Genomic DNA, 20178 nt, shown 5'->3' with positions numbered 1-20178 from the left:
GCAATAAAAGCCAATTGAGCCATTGTTCGGACACAGCCATTCATTTGGTGACATGCCCCTGTAGTGTGTATTTCTCATTTTGTGTTGGAACCAATTTGCTTCAAGTTTTCTGGCCTTAGAGTAAACAGTATGTGTAACTGCAGTCACTAGACCAGCTCTTACTTACTGTATTGTTTGGTTATTACCATCATTACTGTGCTCACTGACACCAACACAATATGATGACATGGGCAAAGATACATACCAGTATATATCATCAGTATATATACTGTATATAAATAGTAGTAAGTATCGACAAGGCATTTTAGCCTGCTGCCTTGTTAAACGCCGAGACTGAATAATGCTGGCCAAAGGAAATCACAAAATGCCAGGACAGTAATGATCTGGATGTCACCATGGAAACCAGAGTGCAATAGAAACAGTTTCAGCAAGTGGTGCTATAAGCTTTAATGGCTAAAAGATGAGGAGAGGACAGACTTTCATACACCTAAGCGAACAGCAGATAGTGAAGGGCCTATGGGTGAACATGACAGGGGATGCAAACATTTGAAACAAGTGACCCCAGTTCAATTAACAAAAGTAACCACGGAGAATTCTGCTTTTAATAATCCGAAAACACATGTTCACATGTCAATGTGATGCAATCAACAGTATACGTGGATATTTACATAGTATATTCGCAGATGCATATAAAAGAATTGAGTTTCTCATAATACACATAAGGCCTCATTCGCAATGGGTCAGACCCACTGCAGGACTGCTAGGGGTGAGCATCGCTTAGAGCCCACTAGGGCAAGGTCACATGTGTCGTTTTTACGTTGCGTTTTTAAAAATGTACAGCCTAGAGTAAATACGCACAAAATGATACCCTATTGAAAATAATAGAATATACACTATAACAATTCCCACAGGGTGCTTGCGAGCCAACATCTGCCACAAGATGCCAGTATTTGCGTTTTTTAGCAGAGACGCCAAGGAAACACCATATTATTGAACTCTGTGATCTGCAGGTTTGGAAATATGCTTTTCTAAAATACACTGCATATTTTCAACATGGCGGGCAAACTCTCACGAGATGGATTTTGCGAATATGTATTTACGGCGTTGTATGCTGGTGACGTAATTATGTTGTATATTGACAAGCAGTACGGCTACATGCCTGCATGTAAATTGTTTTTCACTTGGCTTTTTTTATCGCAAAACTTTACTAAAATACTTCTGAGTGTAATTGTAGGGAAAAAGAAAAGACAGAAATGCATGTTGGGAAAACAAAACTACAGGCTGAAAAACGCATATTATCATGCATGTGTGGTTTCATTGGTGTATTTATGCTCGACTGCGCGTTTTTAAAAACGCAACGTAAAAACGACACATGTGACCTTGCTCTAAAGCTCTTCCAAATAATTGGTGACGCTCAGCTTGCGCGTTCTGAACTGGGATGCTCCATGGGATGCATAAGGGAAAGTGATCCCCACCATGTTCCCCTCCTGTAGGCAGTGCTGCAAACATAGTAAGGCACAACTTCCAGCCCCATTTTGGGACTAACAAGGAACTTTAAATAGGGCAATGCGCATAGTGCAAAATAACATGGCATTTTTTCTCTGATTTATGAATTTTGCAACATGGCCTAATTTTGTAAATGAGCCCCATAATTTGAGGATTCCTTTGGTTTGACACGTTTCGCATCACACAAATTCAGCAAAACAATACATCACAGGCAAAAAAGTAACCAGAAGAACAATTACAGTGAAATGTAGATGTGAATTTGCTTCTCTAAACACTAATGGTAATACAGGAGGCTGTTCTGTCCTGTTTGGCCGACACCGGATTAAAACTGACACTGAACTTTAGGGGAATCATGAAGGGAACTAAAATATAGCAATCTAGCCCCCCACCCGTTCCCCTTGCCCCCCCCCCACAACTGCAGGGTCTGCTGTATAGAGAAGCCGGGACAGCGTATGCTGGCTGAAGGTGCATGATAGGGGCGGGACAAAGCTGCCAGGCAGGGGGGTTATTCGTTTGGGATTAGTTACATAGTGGGGGGGGGGGTGGAGTTTAGCTAACTTGAAGCAGTAACAGGTAGGGTAAGGCCACACTGGGCACTTTGGGGAGATTTGGTCGCCTGGCGACTAATCACCTTGTCCCCAAACGCCTTCCCTCACTCTGCGCCGGCTAAAATGAAAAAACGCTAATCACGCGCGCCGATTCGTTTTCCGAAGTCGCCCGAAGTTAGGGTTGCCACCCGGCCGGTATTTTACCGGCCTAGCCGGTAAAACACCTGCCAAGGCCAGGGCCGGTATTACAAATTTACCGGCAATGTAGCTGCCAGTAAATTTGTAATACCCTTAAAAAGACCCCCTCGGCCAGCCCCCAATCCCTTGTAAAACTTACCTTGTCCTTCGGTTCTTGTCCTGGCCGCGCCGTGGACCCGCCCCTTTGCGGCATAACACAGCCCCCTTTGACGTCACACCACGCCCCCTTTTTGTACCCGCCCCCACCAGCCAGAATTTTTTTGGGGAAAAGGTGGCAACCCTACCCGAAGTTTCCTCGTGAGGGTTCCTCTCTAACAGTGTTGGTCTCTGGGAGGGTATGTTACATTGGTTGAAGCATGCAATCCAGCGTACCCATCATGCTGGAAGGCACAAGAGGCTGGTGGCTGGTACAATTGCATGCACCTAATTGGGTCCATTGCCAGGAATCTTGCAGGGAATAAATGAGTTATGTTATATCACTGCTGATGTTTTTTTGGTTATAATGTTGTTAATATGAAAATGTTATTTCTAGATATTTATGTTATGTATCGTTGACGCAATTGTTGACACTTATGTATTTGTGCAATAAAGCTGTGGCCTAAAAGATTTCAACAGTAAAGGGAATGGTAAGAGTGGTTTATTTCTAGGCCAGTTTGGAACAAGAAGGCACATATTTGTCTCTGTCTGTTATGCAACTGAGCAATATCATTAGAAAAATTACTAAAATGGTAATTTGCAAAGAATCTGGGTGCCCCATCACCCTTAAATACATTAAGGATCCTAATCATAATTTTAACTAGGTTAGTGAAAAAGGACAAGTAGCAGTGCCGTACCCTAATCATTTAATGCTACTGTACATCTAGGCACTTATCTGCTGGCAACTAAATCTGCAAGCAGAATCTCTTGGGGTTTTCTGCCATTCATGATCAGGGTTAGCAGTTCATGGTCCAAGCTTGTATTTTTTTCTTTTTTAACGCTTAAACGTCATCTCAATAAAGCAGAGGTTAATGCTACAAACCATATAAAGAACAAATGTTTAACGTATAGTATCTGTAATCTTGTGAAGTGCTATCGATAGGGGGGGCTATTTGTTGGACTGCAAGGGGGGAGTCTGCAGTCAGGACCTTCAAAGGCTATAAAAATGAGTTCTGGAGTTCATTACTTAATTTCCCTATTTAGCACTGTGCACTGATATTTGGCATACAGAGTAAATACAAATGTGTTTTTTTTCCTTTTCTATTTCACTCTAGCTAATCCTTCATCTATCTGAGTTAGTAAGACTGGTATACATAAATCTGCATAGATAAAAAAGCCCTTACACTTGTGGCCTCTCTGGAACTCAAGGCCTACAGATGCAGCTGCTGTTTCCATGGAATAAGCTATTTTATCTGCAAGGCTGATGTTGCTTGGAGATGCAATCTCTGTGTTGACTCATCAGCGAAGTCATAACATTGACTGGTATTTTTTCAAAACACTGCTGTGCCTTTGAAACTGTATGGAAAAGCCAGGCACTGCTGGGTCTAAATTATAAGCAAAATGGTATAGCCACACAAGCATCTGCCACCTATAAAAAGCATTGAAATAAAACCTAATTTCATAACAGTAGTACTGACCTTTGCACTTACTTTGCTCCGTTTACTATGCTTGCACACCACAACCCCCAATCCCTCGCACTATACATTTAACAAATTGGGCACCAGAATGCTCCATATAAATGATGGTTTTGACAAATAATGACAGGGTACAAAAGGTTATGCACGATAATTATGCTTTTAAAGGAATAGTGCAGTGTGAAAATAAAAACTGGGTAAAAAGATAGGCTGTGCAAAATAAAAAATGTTTCTAATATAGTTAGTTAGCCAAAAATGTAATGTATAAAGGCTGGAGTGAACAGATGTCTAATAAAACAGCCAGAATCCAACTTCCTGCTTTTCAGCTCTATAACTCTGAGTTAGTCAGCGACTTGAAGGGGGCCACATGGGACATTTCTGTTCAGTGAGTTTGCAATTGATCCTCAGCATTCAGCTCAGATTCAAAAGCAACAGATTTGACCCATGTGCCCCCCCTCAAGTTTCTGATTGGTTACTGCCTGGTAACCAGGGTAACCAGTCAGTGTAAACCAAGAGAGCTGAAAAGCAGGAAGTAGTGTTCTGACTGACTTGTTATACATCAAATCACTCCATCCTTTATACATTACATTTTTGGCTAACTAACTATATTAGAAACATATTTATTTTGCATAGCCTATCTATTTACCCAGTTTTTATTTTTACACTGAACAATTCCTTTAAAGGGGTTGTTCACCTTCCTTCAGGGATTCTGCTCAGCAGGGACAAAGATAAGAAATATATCAACTAAATGTATTAATTTAGAACAGTTTACAGGGTCGGCAACCCCACCTCCCAGAGCTGCTTTAGAAAGGAGAAAAAAAATAGACTTTACCCTTCAATATTAAAAAAAGAGTCAGACATAGAAAATACAAAGTAATAGGAAAAAGTCTTTATTCCTGGTGAACTAAGACCAACTGAACTGAAAAAAAGTGTTGTAAGGTGAACACATTTAAGGCTTCTTTCCCTCTATCTAACATTGTAAAAAGGCATCTGAGCTCTTCCATTTCAGTTCAGTTCAGTACAAAAAGAAAAATTCTAAATCAATAATAATTTGAGATCTAAGGCAATTTGTATGCATGTTACAAAGGCATGCCAAATGTATTTAAACCATATAATATTGGATTTACTCTGAAACCTATCTTATTTTAAATTTCAGGGGGAATTAAGCTTCAGTTCCTGGCCATTCATTTCCAACAGTAAAAATAATCTGATTTGTGAATCCGAATTGATTTCATTCTTCTCACTGCAGGGTACAGCAATCTTGTTTTCCCTCTGAGGGTGTTACTAGTGCAACCAAATCTGTGCAGCACAGAGGTTGATGGTGGTAGGAGTTTTGCTGAAACTTACTAGAGATAAACGACAAGCTATGTACAGTCTTTGTAGCCACAGTACCCATTGTCTCAAGTCATTTTCAGTTTTGTCGAAGAGTAACACCAGAAGGATAGTTCATACTAAGCCATCATTCCTCGCCGGTGCTCAGTCAGCAATGGCAAACTTCTGTGCAGACAGATAAAAGCTCTGGTTCATTTCTATAAACCAGTGACATGTACCTCTGAGATTCCAATTTAGATATAACATACCCCACAGGATTTATTGAAATAGCTTTACTATATTTTTTATTAGGTCTCCGGGATGGGTACATCCAACCCAAATGATAGTCATACATAACATTACATGGTAGACTTTATAAATACATATATTTGTAGAATAAAATTTGGGGTTTGCCATGTGACTGAACAACGTGCATAGAGCTCCCACTAGTCCCTGCAGGAACATACTTCCAATGTGCCTTTTATACATTATACAAAGCTGCTCTCCACTAGCACTAACAAAGTGTCACTCATTATCATCCATACTGAATCTTCCCTCTGCAATCTGGTTATCAGCATGCACAGGGGTGGTCAAAGGACACTTCTCTATATAGATCCTACAGGTCTGTTCCTTTTCTACCATTTCTCTAGCACAGGTTCCACATCCTTTGTGTTAATTAGATATAACGTTTCTTGGTTGTCCGATTACAATTTTAATAATGATTTCTGTGTTCTTTTTCTTGCTGGCTCACTTATGCTACACGACATACTCATTACTTCTGTTGACTTAGCATACAGCCTTTCCGTAATTTGACTTTTCTCTAATTACATCAACACCATTGCCACAGCCTGTCATTTTCTGTTCTTCATGAAGCCAACGCAAATATATCCTTTTCTTTCTCTCTCAAGCAAATACCAAAACACTCAATAATCCCTGCCTGAACTACAGTAACCATTCCAGCTTCCTAACATTACCATCTTTAGTATGTCTTCAGTTCTGCTGCAATGAAAATGTTTCCTAAAAGAGAAATAAACAATGCACTGTTCAAACCCTTTTTGGCTTTGTTTAAGCAGACAAGTTTTGATAATCATTTTTTTTATTTTCATAGCTCTACACTCATCAAAACACCAACCTACATCTCTTCCCTTGCCCTATACATTATTGGACATCGCCTTGTTTTTTTGCAGAATAACCATCTTTCCAGAATACTCACCCACAATATTTAAAGAAAACTTTTGTGTGTCTTAATTCTAAATGGATGTATACTATTTGGGATCAAACTTTGTTATGATACTTCACATTGGTATAGTACTTACTAAAGGTGGTCATTGCCCGGCTCATCCTCTGTGTCTATGGCATCCTACCATTTAGCCAACACATGATTTGATGCACCACAAACATGCCGCACCAGTAGATTAAGTGTTTAATCATGTCCGGTCTCAAAAAGGGCAATATGGTAGAAATTAGCCAAATTACCAAACTAAATCTGCAATCAACAGAAAATAAGATCCTACTTTTTGGAACGCTAGCAGCTTATATTGCTTAACTTGTGGCACTGGGTAACAATTTCATCGGCACTGTTTACAGTTTCAGGCCCAATTGACCTGCTGTGTCCCAATTCCTCAACACCATAACAAAGATCAAGGTACTACAGGTCTTTATCATGACTGATACACATTTTAATGCAATGTTTCTAACCTGCAAATATTTTTTACAATATCAATATGATGTATTTTTTCACAGCATCAATAAGATCTGTTTGTATATCATTTATACTAAAATGCAGTATTTCTCATTCATGATAAGGCCTTATATTATGGTTTTGTATTCATCGTTTTCTTAGCACAACACAAAGATGCCCAAAGTGGCCCTCTGGCTAATGATCAACTTCAGTCTGTATCTGGTGTTATTGGTCATCAGAACATTGGATGCCAGAAATGTAACATTTTTGGTCAACCACCTATCAAGCAAAAACATTAACACAGACATATAGATTCTTCTTACCAATCATGAAGCATCTGTTTTTATCTGTTAATTTAAATTCTAATTGGGGGGGGGGCTACATGGCAGCTGTTCATTAACCCTGCAAAGCCTTACCTCATTAAAACAAAAGCCAAGAACCAAAGATGATAGGAGCAGCTATTTATATAGTCTTAAGTAAAATAAACCACGCTTATTTCCAACATCAATATCATTATTCTTGTATAAAACTGCTTTCTGCAAGTCTTATGCAAGGCTGTATGCAGAATTATTCAAGCACAGCAAGTCCCTTTCTCGTACAGTTGATAATGACATTTCTGCTGCCTTTGGACCTGGCAAAGTCACTTGCCCAAGGAGACAAGGAGCTAACAAAGAAATCGAAACCAAGCTTTTCTACTTTGTCTGTGGATTAATGTAAAAAAGGCAGATCGCAAACATATATAATACTAATATTGTATCAGGATACAATAAACCTACCTTTTGTTTGATAAATAATTTTGTCACAAATTCCTTGGAGTGCTGTCATTCTGCATTGAAATATATATATATATATATATATATATATATATATATATATATATATATATATATATATATATATATATATATATATATATATATGTATGTATGTATAATCGTATAATGAAGCAATAGAATTCTTAATGAATCAGATAAAATTGAGCATAGGACTGGCCAGATATGGGATGACTTTGACGTAGTTGGCCAGCTTAAATATATTGCAATATATGGACAAACAATCCCTGTTTTGTTTAAAGGGTAAGGCATTTTTTAGTAGCTGTATGTACAAAATGTCTCAATGTCTTTAATATATTGATAATGGGTTGAGTGCAGAGGACTCTTGTATTTGTCTATATGTATTTTGTGGTCACAGCCTCATTGCACCCCCGCCTAATCGTTTTAAAAATCAGTGGTGAGCACAACTTTCCCTTCGTTGTTATATGTGTATAAATAAATAAATATATATAGACTAAATGTACAATCATACTAATACATTACAGGTTTTTTTTTCAGAAACGTGTTAATAACACTATATCAGCTTTCATAATTCTATTGATACTGTCTAGAAGAAACTTTTTGCCCTCCTCTTAACCACCTTACCAGTGTCGGACTTCTCTTTTCCAGAAACTGCTACAGTCACGATGTTAGATTTAAGGGGCAGAGCAAAAATTCGATAGGCTGGAGCACCAAAGTAATCCTTGTCTCTTGCCCACTGGGCCCAAGCCTATCAGCAAGATTATTTTAAACCCAGAAGTCATGCACTGTAAAGTAATGATGGTTGGAGGAGCAAAGGTTTAGTGCTATTAAGTTTTAAAATGGTACTGACACATTTTGTTTCAAAATCTGGAACATATCCATGTCATTTTAAAGGGAATTATGCCCTCTTTGTATTAAATCAGAGTGCTTTCCATTACCTTGCGATTAAATAGACATAATGTATTGTGTGCTCAGAACATTTGTTCAATGTACATTCTGCATTGTATGAAAATTGGCATGTTAACAATACACTATGTACATCCTCTGAACTGGAAATAAACACAAGTAAAATATATTTACCAAGGTCATTTACTTCACTTTTTTTGTAATATCTTTTTGAGCATAATGACAAAAAAGGTTTACTTAAGCTAAACAGGGTTATTGGAATAATAATAAACCATGGACGACACTGAATAACTCTCATACAACAGCCAGTTCTCGTGCCACTGTTCAAAAAAACCTGGTCGATTTAATATCATGAGTGCTGCTGCTAACACTCATATTGCTTTATCAATCAAATCTACTTGCATTTGAGAATATATTTTCATTATATGAAGCAACAAACAAACAGGCTCATTGTGTATAATTAATATACCTTCTATATAACTTTTATTATAAGTGACTGGAAAAAACATCAGTCTATCACTTACCAAGTGCTAGCGTTAAAAAACTAAGCCCAGCAAGATCATACCTTAAATTGCAAAAACTGAACATACATACATAGGAATGTGTAATCACAAATACATTACCACATGTAGCTGGTTCCAGTCTGGAGAACGTCCAGAACTTTGCACAATTAATATAACAGTTCTATCCATGGCAAATCAACAACCTGCCATCTAAGGTTTGTGATAGAAACCTGTTTTGATCCTGTGAGGCAGTTGACATGTTTTATAAGAAACTATTAGCTTGTGACCCAAAGTAAAACTCAGCTTCTACCAGCAGGAGTATGACTTACTAGCAAACTCACTGAAATATTTGTTTTTTATTAGTTAAAGTTACTCTACCCCACTGGTATTGTATTGATTATTGAATAGACAGCTTGTTTACTACAATCTTGATATCATTTAGATGGATACTGGCCTCCTGATGTCTGGCTTATAGTCATTTATTAAAACTATATTTTTGTCACAGTGATCAGAATAGCTTTATAAAGTCCAAAAACAGTTATATAAATTAAAGATAAAACAGTCCAGAAGATGCATGGTATAATAGTAGAAGATTTTATAGTATAATGAACTAATCATTATAAGTTACCATAGCACCAACTGGGGCACTTTAAGGAAAGGAAAGCTTTGGCACCATAAAAACTTTTTATTAATAACCACAATTTCCCTAACTATCACTTCTTTGGTGAACAGATAAGGTTACTTTTTACACCAACACCAACATCAATGTTGTTCAGATTTATACTTAAGTCTCAGTCTTTCCAAAAATTAAATGCATGGAAATCTTTTCAAAAATTACATTTATGGAAAATAAAATGGCTGCAAGATCATAACTTTATTTTTGGAATGTTTTGCAAATATAGGAACTGAGAAAAACACTATTTAGTAGTGTTACATTTTGATTTACATAATCTATAAATACAATAAAGCTGAATATAAAAATGGGAAATTACTTACACAGTTTCATCATTCTTGAATTCCAGTTCTCCATAAGAATCTTCATAATCTTCTCCACCTCCTTTGGCTGTCCCCTCAACTGTCCTAAATGGCACTATGACTGTTCCTCTAGCACCTGATGTCCTAAGAACTTTAACCTCCATGACACCAATGCTTTCACTAACACGTATTATGTCACATTCGAATGTAAATATGCCAGCGTGGTCATCATCCAAGATAGTAATTGAAGCAACATAGGGTGAGACAAGGACAGCTTTTGGATAACTAAAGCTATTGATCTCTGCTGGCTCTGGTGCCCCCCCTATTCGTATATTGCTAAGCCTTATAAAGAAATGCTCATCTTCTTCAAATATATCATCATCAATAATCCCAACTGAAAACTCCTTTTGGGTTTCTCCTGACTTGAAGACTAATGTCCCCTCAGTGAACTCATAATCAGCACCTGCATTGGCTGAGCCATCTTCTGTCTTGTAGTCAACAAAAACAGTTTTTGAAATGTCACCGCCCTTCCTCACCACTGTTAAAAGAACAGCACCACAGTTCTCAAGACACTGATAGGAGCAGGGATCAAAATAAATCTTCGACACAAACTCCTCGGACTCATCTATGCAGATATCTTGCAAGCTGGAACTTCTCTTGGACTGCTCAGCAGCATGTTTTTTCAAAATATTACCTGCTCCTGTCATCATTCTAGTGGCTTGTATACGGTAAAAAGCTCTGCTTTTCTGCTGATGAGACAAAGCATAATAGTTTGCCATTTCTACTAACTGGTCCAAGTCCTTCTCAGGATGCTTCTGTTTTAACTCCTTAAGGATTCTAATCATATCTCTTCGTGATTCATCCACTTCTTTACCATCCATATTCAAGAGATTCCCATCTAGAAAATGAGAATTCATCACTTTTCCATCCATTTCAATCCCTTTTGGATGATCTGCCTCTGTCTCAATCATTATTGCCCTGTGTTTATCAGTACGATACTTTTTGTGCATGTATTTGTAGAACAGAAGGCGTTTATCAGCCACCCATGCAAGAACAACGCACACTGGGAAAAAAAATAAAGTGAGTAAACCTTCCCAGACTTGCACTACTCCTGGAGAGAACACGGCAAGTATCATGTATAACCATATATATGCAAAGATGCTCCATGCGGCCGTGACAAAAAATACTCTGAGGTGCTTTATTCTTCTAACTTCTCCATCGGGTATGACATAGACACAGAGTGCCATAATAATGAACATGTTAAAAGCTGCACTTCCAACTATAGTAGATGGGCCAAGATCACCTGCAAGAAATCCATGACCACATACCTCAATCAAAGACAAGAGGATTTCAGGTGCTGATGAGCCAAGAGCCATGAGGGTCAAGTTAGAGACAGTCTCATTCCATACCCGAATGGTGGTAGTAGAAGTCTCTCCATTGGGCTTTTTTATGACAATCTCTCTTTCCTGTGATGTTATAACTTCAATGGAGGCCATAAAGCGGTCTGCAATAATGGAGACGCCAAGAAACATGTAAATCATTGCCACAAAGTACACAATGACTCTGGCAATTTTATCCCCCATAGATGGATTTTCTGGGTACCATATCGGTAAAATGACACCCTCCTTGCACTCATATGATCCTGAACAAGTGTCATTCTGTACTGTATTTTCGGGATTGTGGCTGGCACCAGCATCAACATGCAAACTCTGAAGGAAAAGGATAAACGTGACCAGTCCAAAATGAAGAAAGGACGATGCCAGAGGCTGCAACTTTAGTTGAGCCATACATAAATTTAACTGGGAACTGCTAGAGCCGAGTAAAACTTCTAAAAGATGGAACAGACACCTGAAAGAGAAGAAACAGAAAATCAGGTCAGATTTGAAATGCACAATTTTCTCCATCCAACATTAGTATTATATTGCCCCTTGAGAAACTTACTTCTTTTTTACTTTAATAGAAGCAAAGTTCATGAATCCTACTGTGCATTATCATATATCAGTTTTTCATTAAAGGGAAGCAAAAGTAAGCTATAACTTAAAGGCTTGCTGTAAGAACATTTGCTATATTGATAAATGTAAAATGTCTGAGAAACTCTGGGTGCTGAGGAATATACTTTGAAATCTCCATCTAAGAAGTTTCTGGCAAAGGAGATCATTTTGGAATGTCTGAATGCAAGTTTGTACATTTCACAAGATTTTTAATGAAATTACATTTTGAAAGGTTGGAAACATGGGTTGGTACAGGTGAATGCACCCCTGACTAAACAACATATTTGCAAATGTTAATGTACAGTTATATTTTATTTCACCAACTTTAAAACAGTGTAGAACAAGAAAAAATAGCTATTGTGGCATGTGCAAAAACTTTACAGTGATTTGCACAGTTTTTTCAAGGTACCTAACCCTAATTAGCTTATTGTATATTTTCAGATAAAAACTAGAAAACTTCCAGCCAGTGCAGCCATTAGAAATCACAGGGATCGATACTACTTAGTTGGCAGTGCCTGCCCACTAAGGGACCCCTAAAGAATAGACATTGTCAACTAAGTAGAACGGGGTCCCAATTAAAACAAAATGCTTACCTAATAGACTACACACCTGACCTTTGCATCTATCTGCATCTATCTATCCCTTAGTAGCCATTAGGAGTTGTCACTTGTTGACAGTTGCAGAGCTTAATAACATCTCAGACACCCGCAACTTTGAGATGTCATTTAATAGCTATGAGCTCCTCTAAGCAACTGAGTGATGATCTGAAAATGAAGGCAATTGATACCTACAAAGCAGGGAATGGTTATAAAAAGATTGCTGTCCATAATGCCATAAAGAAATGGCAGGTAAAGGAAACTGTGAAAGACAAGGAAAGCTCTGAAAGGGCAAAAAACAAAGGCAACCCCTCATATGATGGCAAGGGACCTGCAAAAAGGAATGCTGCTAAACCATTCCGTGCAGTGTTGCTTGCACAAATATGATCTGCATGGAAGAGCCATTAGGAGCAAACCTTAACTGTCACATTATCACAAACATCCATTTATGCTTTGTGATTGTGTGGCAGCTGGTGGCACAGGAAATATTGTAATTGTAGATTGAAGAACGGATTCCACTAAATATCTGCACATTCTGGATACCAATGTGTTACTGTCAGCCATGAAGCTGAAACTGAAAGGGGGATCTGCCTCAGGCAGCAAGACAATGATCCTACACATACATCAAAATTACCATGAGCTACTTGAAAAAAGGAAACTGAAATGACCTTCAAGGTCTTTTGAAAATCTGTAGGAAGACCTTAAACATGCAGGACACTGGCCCAAGACGATCTCTCAGAATAAGAAGTGGTTTACAAGGGCAAAATTCTTACAACAAGAACCATTAGACTCTTAGTTGGACACAAAAAGCGTTTGTAGGCTGTGATTTGTGCCAAAGGGCATAACTAAATACAGACTTACTAGGGGGAGTCTAACTTTTGAACATGGCACAATTACTATTTAATGTTTTTTACAAACAGTGTCGGACTGAAGGGCCTAGGGTCCACCCCCCCCCCAGAACCCCTGCCCCAAATGCAAAGCCCCTCTGACTTCCTGCTGAGCCGCATCCCCCCCCACTATCTTATTCCTCTTGTGGATGTGCCGGGGGCCAGAGAGGAAGGTCAGAAGCTGTGCAAAAGGCATCACACAGGGAGCAGGTCTGGGCTTATGGGGCCCACCGGGTTTTTGCCCAGTGTCCCAGTCGGACCCTGTTTACACACACATATATATATATATAAAGCACCACATAGGCTAACTCAACAGATGTTATACATTAGCTGCATTTATAGCATTTATGATTTTTTAAACATTTCATTTTACCCTTTCAAATGAATGCAGTCAACAAAGGTATTGACTAATAAAATAAATATTTGTGTACGCAAAATCAAATGCAAATAAATATACATAAGCACATTTAGAATGGTTTAAGACTTTAGAACAAGATTTTTAAAAGATAACCTACGGGACTGCTGTATAAGTCATAATAAATGTGTAACCTGCCATAGCAAGTGCAATAAGAATTCAATAGACCTATTAGTCAAAACTGAATATATGGGCAGGGCATCACTGGAAGCCTTTGCAAGTTGTCTATTGCAACTAGATTTGCACAGCATGCAGCAGCCCATATAATGCAACAGCAGAGGCAACACCAGTGTCTCATAATTCATTAACTGCAACTATTTTACTGATTTGTACTACTGAATGCCGAAACAGATCCTCTTTCTGACTAACGCCTTATATTATTTAGACTGCCCTAGTACAGATTATGTATTCTAGGCAGGCTTTTCCCAGGACACATTCTATGCAGCACAGGTTTAATGTATTAAGGTATAAGTAAATTAATAATCATGGCCATTTCCTGATGACGATTCCCTCAAGAGATGCGGTCACAAGATTAATGCCCCCAAGCAACTGTACTAATGTTTTTGTTATGTTTCCCAGGGCCAAACCAGTCAGTTGTTTCAACAACAGACAACTATACATATCAAATTCTTTCATACGTTGCATTTTTAATAACTACTACTAGACTTATTTGCCCTCTAATTACCTTTTTTATGCTTGGGTTGCTCCCCAACTCTTTTTACAATTAAAATTGTCACAATGGTAAAAAAAAGGTTGGGAACCCCTGCACTATATGTTCAGTCTACCCTAACTTTCCCAGTTCTCACCCTGGTCCACTATAGTACCAAAAGATCTCCTGGTGGGCCCAGGGCATAGTGGGCCCCAGTTTTGGACAAATTCCATCAGTTCTTTCCATCAGCTTTTTTTCTGCAACAACCTGTATAACCACTACTACATCATTTGCCATCGCCTCCATCTGATTATTGTGAGCATGGGCCTTCAATGTCAGGTTCACTGTTCTAGGTTCTAGGAGGCCACCCATGCACTGTCAGCAGAGCAGCAATTTGATTACCACTAACCTTAAAACAGGGGGCCAATAAACAAAAATAAGAGGAAGATCAGAAATGTTGACAAGGCAGGCAGGACTATTATTCCTTAAAGGAGAACCAAACACCCCCCCCCCCCAGAATTAAAGCCCTTACCTACTACCCTGAATATTCCCTTCCCCGCTTCTCCCCCGCATAGTTCATTACCTCTGAAAGTGTCCCCAATACATTGCTCATATATCGGTGCAGACTATGCATAGCAGAGCTCATGGGCGCCATGTTCCAAGTCTTCATCTGTAAAGAGCACCGTATTGGTGCATGTGCAGTTGGAGCAGTGCTCCTGTTCATACAACTGCGCATGCTCCAAAACTCTCATGAACTGCGAAAGGAAAGAGGACCCCGAAGAAGACCAAAGATCCAGAAGATGGCGCCCATTAGCTCAGCTGCGCTTAAGCAGCACCGATATGTGAGCAATGTACTGGGGACACATTCAGTGGTAATGAACTATGCGGGGGAGAAGCAGGGTGGGATGACTACCTAGGGTAGTAGGTAGGGACTTTTCTTATTGGGGGTTTAGTTCTCCTTTAAATAAATAATTTTATGATGATTGCAACAATTCTATGCCAGAAAGCTTGTTCTAGAATATAAAATATTTTACATAAATATAAAAATAATCTAAATCTAAATATGTTTGCATTAAAATTGGCATCTGCTCCTTTAGATGTCAAAATGAGTTGCCAATTTGTCATTGATGACATGTTATATGTGTAACGGGTTCTTTACTTGCAGAGTGTTAGTAAGAGATGCAGCAACCATTCAGGATGTAAACAAGATAACCAATACTCTATTCTAGCAGTTGGGAAGGAAAATGATAGAAACAGAGTAATATGCTCTCAGTTTTAAAAGGTTAGAAAAAAACTATAATGTATTGATCCAAAGTCAAATACTACACTAATGATCTGTCTCCTTCTCTCATCAGAGTTGATCTACTTATAATAAACTATTATAGGTTCAGAGATCAACTGTGAAGTTGGGAAAGCAGTGAAACCTACATCCCTGTTTCACACTGGTCCTAAGAGAAAGTTGCTGAGTCTGTTGTGGCTTATCATATTACAGAAGGCAATATTCTGTCATTCCAGACTCTCGCACAGGCATTTTATGATTATCTGCATGTGTCACTTTTTACAGCTACTGCATGCCTTGGGTATACAGTTTCAGACTGGGGGGAGGAAAATAGATTAGCACAAAATTAATACTCCCCGATCCTGGCAAGAATTGACTGCCAGTTAATAAGGACACCTGTTTCCCGTCTGGAGCCAGTATTATCTAGACCACATTTTTGGGAAAGTCCTTTTTACTTGGGGGTGCCAAAAGTTAGGGTATTTACTTACCTGACACCCCAGGTTCACCTATCAGGAGAAACCTGCACTGGCCCAGGGGTTATTCCAGCGAGTATCCCCCAGAGCAATCGTTTTCCTGCTTCTTCTTTCTTCCAATTTCCTGGGGCAGATGCATCGGCAATAGAATTAAATAGCCAGCTTTTTCGTTAAAGTTCGGCTCTTTGCTCCACTGCGCATGCACAGCCACGAGAAGAAAGAAGACGCCAAAAGACGATTGCTCCGTGGTGTTCGCTGGAAGAATCTCGGACCGGTGCAGTTTTCTCCTGATAGAAGCACCAGCCGAGGGTGTCAGGTAAGTAAATGCAATCACTTGGGGATGCCTAACTTTTGGCACCCCCAAGTATAAAAGGAAAGGACTTTCCTTCTCCTTAAATCCCTGTTGGAGGCAAACCAATTCAATTGGAATAGTAAAATTAATGGAATACTGTCATGGGAAAACATTTTTTTTCTCAAAACACATCAGTTAATAGTGCTACTCCAGCAGACTTCTGCACTGAAATCCATTTTTCAAAAGAGCAAACAGATTTTGTTATATTCAATTTTGAAATTTGACATGGGGCTAGACATATTGTCAATTTCCCAACTGCCCCCAGTCATGTGACTTGTGCTCTGATAAACTTCAATCACTCTTTACTGCTGTACTGCAAGTTGGAGTGATATCACCCCCTCTCTTCCACCCCCCACCCCCGCCAGCACCCTAACAACAGAACAATAGGAAGGTAACCAGATAACAGCTCAATAGTAAAAGCCAAGTCCCACTGAGACTGATTCAGTTACATTAAGTAGGAGAAATAACAGCCTGCCAGAAAGTAATTCCATCCTAAAGTGCAGGCACAAGTCACATGACTGGGGCAGCCGGGAAACTGACAATATGTCTAACCCCATGTCAGATTTCACAAATTGAATATAAAAAAATCTGTTTGCTCTTTTGAGAAATGGATTTAAGGGCAAAAGTCTGCTGGAGTAGCACTATTAACTGATGTGTTTTGAAAAAAAATGTCAACCCATGACAGTATCTCTTTAAGGTATAGACATATATAGACTCCTGGTCCTTAGCATTCTTGATAACAGATCCCCTACATGTAAGGCTAATAATGCACAGAGAGCATATTATCCAATGAAATGCTTCTATAGATCATGCCTAATTAAAACATTAACCATAGGTAGACAACGAGACAACATTTTGCTGATGGCAGTGGATAAAGCCTACTAACATTGCTACCCATCTGTCAATGCCTTACTTAACACAACGGTATTTTTATTTGGCATCACAGATCAGATTGCTTTTAAAAATATTACAGAATACTTTGCACAGGCCAAGGGTAACAGTTATTCTGCTCTGATTACTTCCTAATCTTTCTTTTGTGTCACCCCTGTTGGCTCAGTCCAAAGCTTGTATAATAATAATTATGATGAACTTGATAAAAGGTTTGCCTTCTGTCTAGACATCTTTGGCTTTATTGATTCAGCCATATCATGGGGCACATTAAATGTTAGCTTGTGGCCCTGTTTCAGAAGAACATATAAACTGTTACCTCACATAAATGCTCACAGTAATTTTAGCAACACAGACAGAAACATGTTGAATTACAAAGTGTGAGTGCGATTTCTTCCTTTTTGCACCTTTACATTAAATTATAACCAGCACTCAGGCAGTTGTGATCCTTTGATTGTGTGTGCTCTAGCCCAAACAGCATATATATATATTATAATCCACAGAAACAGCCTAAATACTGCAATGGATGACAAATGGATGACAATACAGTAATTGTGACATGCAATATCTTACTGATCTGGTGAAGCAGCATAAAAGCACTGACCTAAAATGCAGGCAAGCACACAGTAATGTTGTGAGTAATCAAGCTTGCAATGCCCAGGCATACAGTGTCTAAATTAGGGAAATTTAGTACAACAGAAAACAGATAAAAATACGGCTGCTATATCGTGATTGATTTATCCCTACTGACCAACTGGCTATTGGGTACAATCCCTAATCGTTGGCTATTTTCCCAGGTCACTCATGAGCGGACTACTGTGCAGATGTGCACATAAACATAGCAATTACAGAAATATCTCTCATTTGTTAGCTATATTACTATTCCTTATACATTGTTATTAGCCAATTGCAGGGAGAGCAAGTACAATCATCTTGCTCTTAACAGTGGCAGCTAATTCATCCATACTGGGAGATTACAGGAACAAATCTTGCACTAGGCCAGTCACTTCTCCAGCATCTCTGCTTCAGCCCAAGGCTATTCTTACACGATACACCATGCATAGAAAGTCAGCAAAAAAAACAAAACAGACAGTATTGTAGAACAAGGATTCATTTACTATGGACTCAATAGTCAAATTGTACAACATAAAACCTATAGCAGCATCATTCTGAAACCCTGTACTGTGTAAGGATATATTTTTAAAAAAATGGTTATCTTAGAAATCTGACATAGGCATAATCCAGGTTAGGCATTACAAAGGCCTTATATTTATTTATTATCCTCTATTTATATAGTGCACATTTATGCACCACAGTATATGATCAGTGAAACCCTCAGACAGTATGAGGGTCATGCAACCATTGCCTTTGATATACAGCTGCCATTGGGGGGTCATGGATGGAAAGAATTTGTTCTCACTTCCCCTAATCCACCCTCAACCTATAAGTACGACTCCTGATAAGGACAAAAAGAAAAAAAGGTTTCCATGGGTCATGCTGGCTGGAGTCAGTGATCCTTCCACCAACTGGTAGTAATACTACTCCAGCCCACTGAGTCAGCAGCAGATCAGAGTGCCAGAAGGTGTACATACTACTGGCCTGAGGGTGGGGCCTAGAAGTGGCCTAAAATATATGCATGCTATACCATGTACCAGTAAGTAAGGACATTTTATGGTCAAGCCCCCTTCCATGAGACCAATGCCCTTTCTACCTTACCCTTGAATAAGAACTTGTCACAAATTGGCACCTAGCTCCAGAACCAATGCTAAGCTCCCTGGTCTCGGATCTTCCTTCCGCCTTTAACAGCCGCCTTTCACTACAAAATCATAGTCAAACAGACCGGGTCGGTGCGGGCAGAATTCTAGCGGAGTCAGACAGGCAAGGGTCAAAGCCGTGAGATCAATCAAGAGTTGTCCAAACAGGTACAGGTCAGGTTACAGAGTGTAGAATAGTCAGATTACCAGGCTGGGGTCAGGATCACAGAAGTTAGAATAGTCAATCAGGCAGGGGTCACAACAGGAATCAGATAACAGGATTATACAGGAATAGCACCCAGGAACTCACTAGGATGAACCAATAATGGGCAGAGAACAGTACAGGGAATTCCCTTTGAATAGTGTTTGAATTTCACACCATTGCGTACTGACGTCATCACGCCAGCGTCAATGCGCCTATAAGAAAAGGAGATGCGCGCCACGCACACCCTAAGGAACCAGCACTTGAACAGAAGAGGAGCAGCATGGCAGGCGTCCCAGCCGGCCCACAAGACCACCAGGGTAAGCTCTCACAGAGCTCTTCTTTTTCTTGCAGAATGGCTGAGAATTCTACTTCAAAAACACTTCAGTCCAAAAAAAGGTTGCAGGCCATAATGATGTGGACATTTCAAAATGTTAAAAGGATGGCTCACCTTTATGATAACTTTTAGTATGCTATAGAATGGCTAATTTGAAGCAACTTTTCAATTGGCCTTCATTTTTTCTTTTTTAAAGTTTTTGAATGACTTTTTCTTACTCTTTCCAGCTGTCAAATAGGGGTCACCGAGTCCATTTAAAAAAACAAATGCTCTGTAAGGCTACAAATTTTACAGAGCTACTATTTCATTACTCATATTTCTAT

General features: G+C 39.1%; 1 protein-coding gene across 6 annotated transcripts in view; it reads right to left on the bottom strand.

Annotated features, from left to right (window-relative positions):
* The window catches only part of slc8a3.L (solute carrier family 8 (sodium/calcium exchanger), member 3 L homeolog), a 172101-nt gene that overhangs the window by 97257 nt on the left and 54666 nt on the right, over positions 1–20178 (bottom strand). For all 6 annotated transcript variants that reach the window (XM_018231102.2, XM_018231104.2, XM_018231103.2 and 3 more), the window contains exon 2: positions 10054–11880. In XM_018231102.2, the coding sequence (XP_018086591.1) occupies positions 10054–11819 (1766 nt within the window). In that variant the 5' untranslated portion in view covers positions 11820–11880. The remainder of the gene's footprint in view (positions 1–10053; positions 11881–20178) is intronic.

Source organism: Xenopus laevis, chromosome 8L (assembly GCF_017654675.1).
Source record: "Xenopus laevis strain J_2021 chromosome 8L, Xenopus_laevis_v10.1, whole genome shotgun sequence".
Classification (NCBI taxonomy): Eukaryota; Metazoa; Chordata; class Amphibia; order Anura; family Pipidae; genus Xenopus; species Xenopus laevis.
The sequence above is the reverse complement of the archived record's forward strand: the minus strand, read 5'-3'. Positions and strand labels throughout refer to the sequence as shown.